This window comes from Physeter macrocephalus, unplaced genomic scaffold, assembly GCF_002837175.3.
Source record: "Physeter macrocephalus isolate SW-GA unplaced genomic scaffold, ASM283717v5 random_117, whole genome shotgun sequence".
NCBI classification, from domain to species: Eukaryota; Metazoa; Chordata; class Mammalia; order Artiodactyla; family Physeteridae; genus Physeter; species Physeter macrocephalus.
The window spans coordinates 29,990-39,124 of record NW_021145403.1 but is presented as its reverse complement, the minus strand read 5'-3'; the positions used below and the strand labels follow the sequence as shown (position 1 = coordinate 39,124).

At 61.8% G+C, this 9,135-nt stretch overlaps 1 protein-coding gene across 2 annotated transcripts; it reads left to right on the top strand.

The window, feature by feature from the left end:
- Positions 1-144: 144 nt before the first annotated feature.
- Positions 145-2,220, top strand: PHLDA3 (pleckstrin homology like domain family A member 3). Of its 2 annotated transcripts, XM_024130725.3 has the most exons (3): positions 145-667; positions 1,517-1,660; positions 1,978-2,220. In XM_024130725.3, the coding sequence occupies exon 1, from the start codon at positions 236-238 to the stop codon at positions 605-607; it is 372 nt and encodes a 123-aa protein (XP_023986493.1). In that variant the 5' UTR covers positions 145-235; the 3' UTR covers positions 608-667; positions 1,517-1,660; positions 1,978-2,220. The 2 variants fall into 2 exon arrangements, with proteins under 2 accessions (XP_023986493.1, XP_023986492.1); XM_024130724.3 differs by lacking the exon at positions 1,517-1,660.
- Positions 2,221-9,135: the final 6,915 nt, after the last annotated feature.

The following is a 9,135-nucleotide window of genomic DNA, read 5'->3' as shown; positions in this document are numbered from 1 at the left end:
GAATGCCCGGCGCAGGAGGCGGGCGGCGGGCGCGGGACATGTGAGGGCACACCCCGCGAGCTGCCGCCCGACGCGCAGACGGCCCGGGGAGCGAGCGGGCGAACGGGCGAGAGCGGGCGGGCGGGCGCGGAGCAGCGGCGGGGGCCGAAGCCCGGCGCGGGAGGCAGCGGGCGCGCCGGCCGGGCCGCAGGCAGAGGCGGCGGGGCGCGCCGCGGCCCCGGCCCAGCGCGCGCCCATGACGGCGGCCGTGCTCCGGGAGGGCGTGCTGGAGAAGCGCAGCGGCGGGCTGCTGCAGCAGTGGAAGCGCAAGCGCTGCGTGCTCACCGAGCGCGGGCTGCAGCTCTTCGAGGCCAAGGGCGCGGGCGGCCGGCCCAAGGAGCTCAGCTTCGCCCGCATCAAAGCCGTGGAGTGCGTGGAGAGCACCGGGCGCCACATCTACTTCACGCTGGTGACCGAGGGCGGCGGCGAGATCGACTTCCGCTGCCCGCCCGAGGACCCCGGCTGGAACGCGCAGATCACCCTGGGCCTGGTCAAGTTCAAGAACCAGCAGGCCATCCAGACCGTGCGCGCCCGGCAGAGCCTCGGGACCGGGACCCTCGTGTCCTAGACCGCAGGCTAACGGCTTCGCTTCCCGCGGCCGTGGACGCGGTGTCGTGGGGCGTGTCAGGTGAGTTCCTGGGGTCTGAGCCCCCCTTCCCTCTTGCCCTCCCGCCTCCTCTTTCCCCCTCGGAGGAAATGCCCGCCCGGTCCCCCCCGCGCCAAGCATGCCGCCCCAAAGCTGGCCGTCCTAGGGCCAGTGGGGAGGGAAAGCCCGGGAGTCGACCCTGGGTGCCTGGGCCTGGGGCCAAGAGCCGGCCTGCCCCCGGGGTGCCGGGCAGGGGTCCTGAATGTGCCCGCAGCGCCTGAGAGGCAGGCGGCAGAATGAGCGTCACCCCCCCAGGTTGGTTCTGCCCTGACCCAGGTGGAAGAGGCTGGCGGCGCAGACCTTCCGGCGGCTGGGCCTCTACCCCCACCAAGGCCGGGCTCCTGGGCTGTGGCCTTCAGGGAGCTGGGGAGGGCGGCGGGGGGGGGGATGAGCTTGCCCCCCACCCCTGTCTGCTGCAATGACGCTCACCCTGGAGCCTGACCGTGGCATTGAGGCGGGAAGACAGCCTCCCTCAGTGGCAGGCTTCTCAGGGTTGGGACCGGAACCAGGGAGTCCTAGTTCCCGAGGTGGGACCTTGGTGGGAGCTGGGCTGGGCCTGGGAGCTCCACTACCTGTTCTCGGTGGTGGGTTTTGGGTCCTAGGGCTGAGCCGTTGGGAAACCGGGAGATTTGGGGGGTGTGCAGGCCAGGCCGTTGATGCCAAGGAGGGTGGGCCTGTCCACCTGCCCCAGAGTGCCCGCCATGCTGGCTGGGCCGAGAAGGGTAGCTGGAGGAGGGGGTGGGGGCGGGTTTGTGGTCAGCAAGCCTCAGGGGAGGGGCCGGGAATAGAACCTAGAAGCTGTGGCTCCTGGCCCCGTGCCCTCTTCCCCAGATGCCGCTCCCTCCCGGGGGAACCGGGCGCAGGTTGAGGAAGGATCTACTTGTCATTTCTCCCGTGGAAACCTGTATCCCCCCCGGCCCCACTCTACCACCACCCTCCTGACTCTCCCTGTCCTGCAGCTTCTCACCTCGCCAGGTAGGGTCCACTGAGCCCGGTGGTCGCTCCTGCACACCCCCGGCCCTCCTGTTAACTGCCTCTCAGGGGGCAGTGAGGGGTCGCCGAGAGGCCAGGCAGGAGGCAGACCTGCTGTCCTTGGAGCTGTGATCCTCTTTGATCCCCCAGGCCTCAGAGGCAGGGAGGAACAGCCTCCTGCCGTGATCACCGGGTGTTGTACCAGTGCTGTTTTCTCCTGAAACGACGGAGCAGGCTGGGAAGCTCTGGTACAAACAGCTACTGGGGATACTCACCACCCCAGTGCCTGCCCTGCCCTGACTGCTGTTCTTTCTCGCCAGCTTCCGTGCCCCCTTTGGCTCGTGGGGTGTGACTGTGCGCCGTTTGGTGAGGCAGAGGCCGTGGACACGTGGAGGAGGCGTTGGAGCGTAAGGGGCCGCCGGGGCCGGGGAGCAGGTCAAAGGCCCTGAGGGGCTGAGGGTGAAGATCCAGCCCCCCGGTACTCAGACTCTCAGGACGTACCGGCTCAGGACCTTCCGGCCACCGGCCTGGCCTGGCCTCCGAGATCGTGATGGAGAGCTGGCCTCCGAGATCGTGATGGAGAGCTGGCCTCCGAGATCGTGATGGAGAGCTGGCCTCCAAGCCCCCTCCCGCCGCGGCCCTGCATCTCTCCTGCAGACTGCTAATCAGCCCCCGGCTTGGTGCCGTGCCTGGAGGAAGGCTGTCCCCCGGGAGCGCTGAGCCAGCGCCCCAGGACTCGGGAGGCCAGGCTGGCGCTCAGAAGAGGAGCCGCCTGGGCTCGCCTCTGGCTTTACTTTGGCGGGGGTAGCTGATGGGTCTGAGGCCCACACCTGGGGGTCATCTGCTGCTTGGGTCCTTCTGGGACCCCCACCCATCCAGGCCTCTCTTTGCACAGTTCTTGCCCTCTCCTGCCCCTCTTCCCCCGCTGCGGTACTAGGCCTGGAGGTGGCGGGGTGGGGGCGGGGTCAGCCATTACCATTTCACGCCCGTCCACAAATGCACATGCCCTGCAAAGGGCAGTGACCACACTGTTCGCTTGCTGAGTGGAATTCTTTGCCCGCCGCTAAGACCTGGTGCTTGGAGCATCTGTGTCCTCACCCCACTTTCCCAGTCCACACCCCATCCTGAAATCTCCAGCCTGGGGAGGGAGAGACCCTGCACCCCAGGGGACATGGACTCAGAGGTCCTAGAGGAGGGACCATGAGGCCTGCACGGGCCACCTCGGTCTCGAGAGGTGCCCCTCTGCCTGCTCTCCCCGGGGGGGCGGCTCTGCATTCTGGGTAGGGCCTGTCTCTGTCATTTACACACTTGGGCCTTGTACGTTAACACCGTAAGTCTTCTGTACGGGATGGTTGAAAAGGAATAATTTCAGCAGTGGGGAAAGCGAGCTACAGAGACACAGCTGGCCTGAGTTACACAGAAACTGCTGATCGGGTGACCCACGTCCGGCCTCCCCTGTCGCCAGGCGGTGGCTGCTTGGCAGGAGCAGGGAGGCCGAGTGTCCCCTGCAACGAGTCGAGGTCCCTCAGTGCTTCCAACCTGTTGGTTCCCCATCGGATTCCTCCTCCTGTCCAGTCACGATCTCTGTCCTTTGTCCCCGTCCCTCAGAGTCCTCTGCGGCTTCCTGCTTATCTGATATGTGAACTACATCTTACAATCAAATAAGAACTTACAAGTTACCAAGGAATTTTTACAGATAATCTCATTTATGATCTCCTTAGGCTGCATACCCAGCCCACGCTGGCAGATAAGCATCGTGCCATCACCGTCCGTGCCAGCTAGTGTGCTGTGATCGATTGGTGATGTCTGCCGTGAGCTTTGGGAGAAAGGTGGGGAGGTTGGCAGCTCGTGTATATATGTGGGTGGAGGAGGTGGGGAGAGCACGGTGTCTGTCACTGTTTCCTTGATGCAAGCTACATGAAAGGCTTAGCTTCTCCATCCTGCTCTAAAACAGCAGCCGCTAAACTAGAATCCTAAATAAATAAATAAATAGAAATAAAATAGAACCCTTGCTCTTTCCATCGAGCCCAAAGGCGACTTTGGGGATGGTGACGGTGAGGATTCAGGGAGGCGTGCAGACACTCAGACGTGGAGCGTGTGTGTGCGCAGGGGAATCGGGGTGCGGGACACACCCGTCCAGCAGACGTGCCAGTGCCTCTCGCAGCGCTGGGCGCTGGGGCGCGGAGATGACGACACACCTGATGTGAGCCCAGAGCCCAGGGCGAGGAAGGGCCTGCCGTGCCCGTGGAGGCGTGTGAGCACCACGGGCAGCGCCCTCCTGCCCGGCACTGTCCTGTCCTCGGCGGGGCTTGCAGGGGTGGTTCTGGAGCTTGCCTGCTCCGGACAGCAGGGGGCACAGCCAGTGTGGGATGTCTGCGGGGGCACACGCAGTTCCGGGGGGAGCGGGCTCCGACTCCTGGCCCTCCCTGCTTTTTGGGAGCAGCCAGCCCTGTTGGTTCCAAGTTTGCTTTGGTTCCTATCGAAACCCAGCTTCGGCTGCTCCCCTTGCTAGGAGGTCCCAGCCCCTCTAAAGGGGGTGCTGCTGCCGGACCCCCAGCACAGACCCTGGAACAGACTCTCGGCTGACACCAGTGCCCGTGGCAGGTGTTGGGATGGGGATAGTCACTCGAGCCCCGTAGCCGCTTGGAGGCGCCAAGAACTCACGGCACGGGGATCGGGGCTTGCGGGGTGAGCTTCGTTTTTTAAAAGATGTGTGACCTCTCTGGGGTGTCTCTCTGCCTCCTGGGATCAGGGGTGTCCTCGCCACTCTGGTAAGGAGTGCTCGGCTGGACCACAGAGCAAGGTCAAGGTCTTCCGGGGGCACAGAGGCCCCGACGGTGCCAGCAGACATGCACGAGATGGAAAAACTTCGCTCAGTTGGGGCCCGAGGATGCCGTCAGGCCAGGGCGGGGCAGTCGCCACCATCTTTCCATTTGCCTCCGCAGCCAGGGCTCACCCCTGCCCGATCTCTGAGTCATCAATGGGAAAATGAGACGGGGCAAGTCCCAGCCTGGCGGCAGCTGGGAATCCACTGAGGCCGGGTGGGGAGGCGGGGGAGAAGGGCCTGGCTGGCTCCAGTCAGGTGAGCTGGGCTGGGGGCTGAGGCTTTGGCAAGAGCCAGCCTGTTGCAGGGGATGGGGACGAGTGCAAAGAGCTGCCTGACGCAGAGGGTCTACGGCAGGAGGGAGCGGGCGTCGCGCCCGTGACCCTGGCGTCTGGCCTTTCCCGGAAGCTGGGGCGTAGGGGCACCTTGGCGGCCGCCCCCCCGGGCCCGGGCGCAGGGACCCCGGCAAGACTCTGACTCGCTGTGTGCAGGGCTGCCAGGAGGCTGCGCGTGAGCCCGGGCTGACCTCCTCCGGCCGCCTGAGTGTCCCGCCCGGGACGCAGTTCACCCTCCCGATTAAAACCTCCCGAGGTTTCCCCGATGCACAGGGAGGAAGTCCCAGCTCCCAGGGAGTGTGCCCTCCGAGGTCAGGGTTCTTTCCAGTGTCCGTCCCCACCGTCCCCAGCCGGGCCCCCTGCGTGGGAAGCGCCAGGTCCCAGGACTGGTTTGGGGGGCCTTTGCTCACCCCACACCCCCCGCCGTGGGGAGCCTTCCCGCTCAGTCCAGGCCAAGGAACTGCTCTCTGCTCCTCAGCCACGGCTCTCCCGTCACCACACTGCCTGGCGACAGTCGGTCACTCCCGTCACTTGTGTGTTCCGAGTTCCTGGGACGAGGCAGGCGGCTCATCATCACGACGGCAAACGGTAACCGAGCTTGCTCCGTGGGCACTGACCCACGGTCAGCACGAGGGAGTCGTGGAACGCCCAGCCGCTGAGGTTGTGGATTAGGTTTTATGTTCAGAAACTGAGGCCCAGAGAGGTTATGTGACTTGTCAGGAGTCACACAGCGGCTAACTGGCAGAGGAGCCAGGATTCGACTGGGCAGCGGGCCTCTAGGTGTGTCCTCTGAATCCACACCAGACGAGTACTTCTCACAGGATGAGCAGGTGAGTGACAGAGTGAGTTTGCCCGCGATTTCCTGGGAGAAGGGGGCTCACGGGCGGGCACGGAGAGTACGCACCGAGGCCTGGGGGCCGCGTGAGGGCCAAGAAGGGACCCTCCGCAGACTCAGGTGGAGGAGGCTGCAGGGGTGGAGGGGTGACTGCAGCCAGGCCTTGCAACAGGAGGAGACACAGGGAGGTGCCCCCGGGTTGGGAGGACCTGTGGGTGCCCACGGGATCAAGGCTGGGGCAGGACCCCCTGGAACAACGGAGGGACCCCGGGTCGGGGGAGGGGCGTGAGACCGCTGGGGACGGTGCCGGTCCTGTGTTGGCCCAAATGCTGTTTGTCTCATCCCCTGGGTACAGGGACCCCATCCTGCAGGGACAAGGGCTCTGGGCTCAGCAGACGTGACCCCATGTAGCAGCACCCGGGTCCCAGAGCCCCACAGGTAGGGCTCACCCCCCTGCTGGGGCGACCGGCCATCCCAGCTTGCCTGGGACTCTCCCGGTTTTAGCACTGAAAGCTCTGTGTCCCCAGAAGCCCCTCACTCCTGGGCACTCGGGGACCGTTGGTCACCCCCCTCCCAGCCCTGCCCAGGGTCGGGAAGCCTGGCCTCTCCCACCCTCCCCATCTCAGCAGTCAGCCCCGCCCACAGCCCTCGGCCCTGAGAAGGGACCATGCAGAGCCCCGGGCTGTGAGCTACTGTGCAACGGCCCACGGGCTCCTCCGTCCCCCACGCTGGCGCCAGCAGACTTTCCTGCCGTCCTCAGAGGACGGTCAGGGCCCGGCTGCAGGGAGGAAGGAGAACCAAGTGTCCTCGGGGCTCTCCAATCAGCTCCACCCCTGCTGCACCAGTGCCGAGCCTGCGCCACCTGCCGGGTACTGGAGCCGGAGCAGGCAGACTGGACGGGGAGGAGGGCTGCGCGGTGGGGGCAGAGCTCGAGGGGTGTGACGGGATGCAGGGACCGTTTCAGGTGGTCCTTCCAGGGGGTTAGGAGTCTGACTCTCAGGGGGCGGGGAACGCACAGGGGGAGACCTGGCCTGGGCAAAGTTGCCAGGGCCGGAAGAGGTGAGGTGGCACAGGGCCTGGGAGCACAACAGGTGAGCACAGAGGAGGTGGCTGCCTTGGAGCTCCTGGCCGTGATCTCCGCTTCTCTCTCCAGGCAGGGGGGAGCCCATCTCAAAGCCCCTGTTCCTACACACACACCCCTTTATTGTATTACATTGAAGAAAAATGTGAAAGGACAGAAAATTATAACGAGGGAAACAAATATCATCTCTGTGTTCCCATCTTCGAGATAATCTTTGCTAGCATTTTGGTAGATTTCCTTCTACATTTACTCCTATGCAAATATATATGTAATATATAATTATTATATACGATTTATATTATGTAATTATTTTTCACACATGGGTCGTTATGTGTATTATATCTTGATTTTTTATGTATTAACATATTGTGTTATGAGGCCCTGACATTAAATATTTTAATGCCTGTATATTATTCTATTATGTTTATATTATTTATTTGACATTCAATCCCTCATTCGTTGGATCCCCATGTGTTTTTGTTTTTTCCTTTGTTATATATAAGGCTGCAACGAACGTTTGCCTATTTAAATCTCTGTGTCTGGGGCTTCCCTGGTGGCGCAGTGGTTAAGAATCCGGCTGCCAATGCAGGGGACACGGGTTTGAGCCCTGGTCCGGGAAGATCCCACATGCCATGGAGCAGCTGAGCCCGTGCGCCACAACTACTGAGCCTGCGCTCTAGAGCCCGCGAGCCACAACTACTGAAGCCCGCGCACCTAGAGCCCATGCTCCGCATTAAGAGAAGCCACCGTAATGAGAAGCCCGCGCACCGCAATGAAGAGGAGACCCGGCTCGCCGCAACTAGAGAAAGCCTGCACTCAGCAACGAAGACCCAATACAGCCAAAAATAATAAATAAAAATAAAATAAATTTATATATAAAAAAAGAAATATTTAAATCTCTGTGTCTCTGGATGTTTTTTAAAAATAATTCTTTTTTTTTAAATTTAAGTTTTCTTTTTTTAAAAATCAAAGTATAGTTGATGTACAATATCTATTTATAGTTATTATAAAATATTGGCTGTATTCCCCGTGTTGTACACTATGTCCTTGCAGCTTATTTATTTTATACATAACAGTTTGTACCTCTTAATCCTCTACCCCTATTTTGCCCCCACCTTCCCTCTCCCCACTGGTCACCACTAATTTGTTCTCTGTATCTGTGAGTCTGCTTCTTCTTTGTTACGTTCGCTAGTTTGTTGTATTTTTTAGAGGCCACGTATAAGTGCCATCATGCAGATTCTTTAGGAGAGTTCTTAGAGCGGCACGGCTGGGCCCGCTGGAGAACAGGGTGGGTGCCGGTGAGCTGCTTCAGAAGGGCTGGTGGTGGTCGCAGAGGAGGGAGACCTGGGGGCAGGGAGAAGGGTGTGGGGAGCCTTGGGGGGGCTGGGAGGAGTCCGGGAGACGGTGGTGAGATGGCAGCCGTTCAGGAAATGCCCGTGTGGGCAGTGACTCAGGTCACCCACAAGCAGGCGTGCTGGTGGCCGCTGACCACCAAAGCGCTAATCATAGCCGCGAGGGGGAATCCCGCCGTGTCTTTTTGGCCACGCTACTTGGCTCCCATTAAAACGGAGACGATGATGGTCTGCTTCCTGGGTCACTGTGAGACGTGGTGGAGAGAGTGCCTGTAAGGGACACAGCACGCAGATGGTGAGCACAGCCGCGTAGAAATCCTCTCCGCGACCTTGCCCGCCTGATCCCCATTCGGGGGGAAGCCGCGTGTAATTAACGTACTCAGGACCGACATCGAGCCCTCGGGGTGCGGCCTAAGTTGCACACAGACCCTGCCAGACGCACACAGACTCTGCCAGACTTACCACCTGTCCAGACGAAGAAGTGCCACCAGGAGGAGCGGAAGCAGGGCCCAGGGTGGGGGGGCCCAGGCTCTTCCCACTGCTTCCGGGGCCCCCTTGGTTAGAAGGAGGCTGGAGAGAGAGAGAGCAGGTCAGGATCTGTCAAGATTCCTCGTCATTAGACTGAGCTGCGCCGCCACGATCTCCATCGGCACCGCTAGCCAGGCTGCGCTCCAGCGGCCCAGAGCCCTGCACACGCACGCACACACACGCACGCACACACACGCACACGCACACGCACGCCCACAGCCGCGTAGAAATCCTCTCCGCGACCTTGCCCGCCTGATCCCCATTCGGGGGGAAGCCGCGTGTAATTAACGTACTCAGGACCGACATCGAGCCCTCGGGGTGCGGCCTAAGTTGCACACAGACCCTGCCAGACGCACACAGACTCTGCCAGACTTACCACCTGTCCAGACGAAGAAGTGCCACCAGGAGGAGCGGAAGCAGGGCCCAGGGTGGGGGGGCCCAGGCTCTTCCCACTGCTTCCGGGGCCCCCTTGGTTAGAAGGAGGCTGGAGAGAGAGAGAGCAGGTCAGGATCTGTCAAGATTC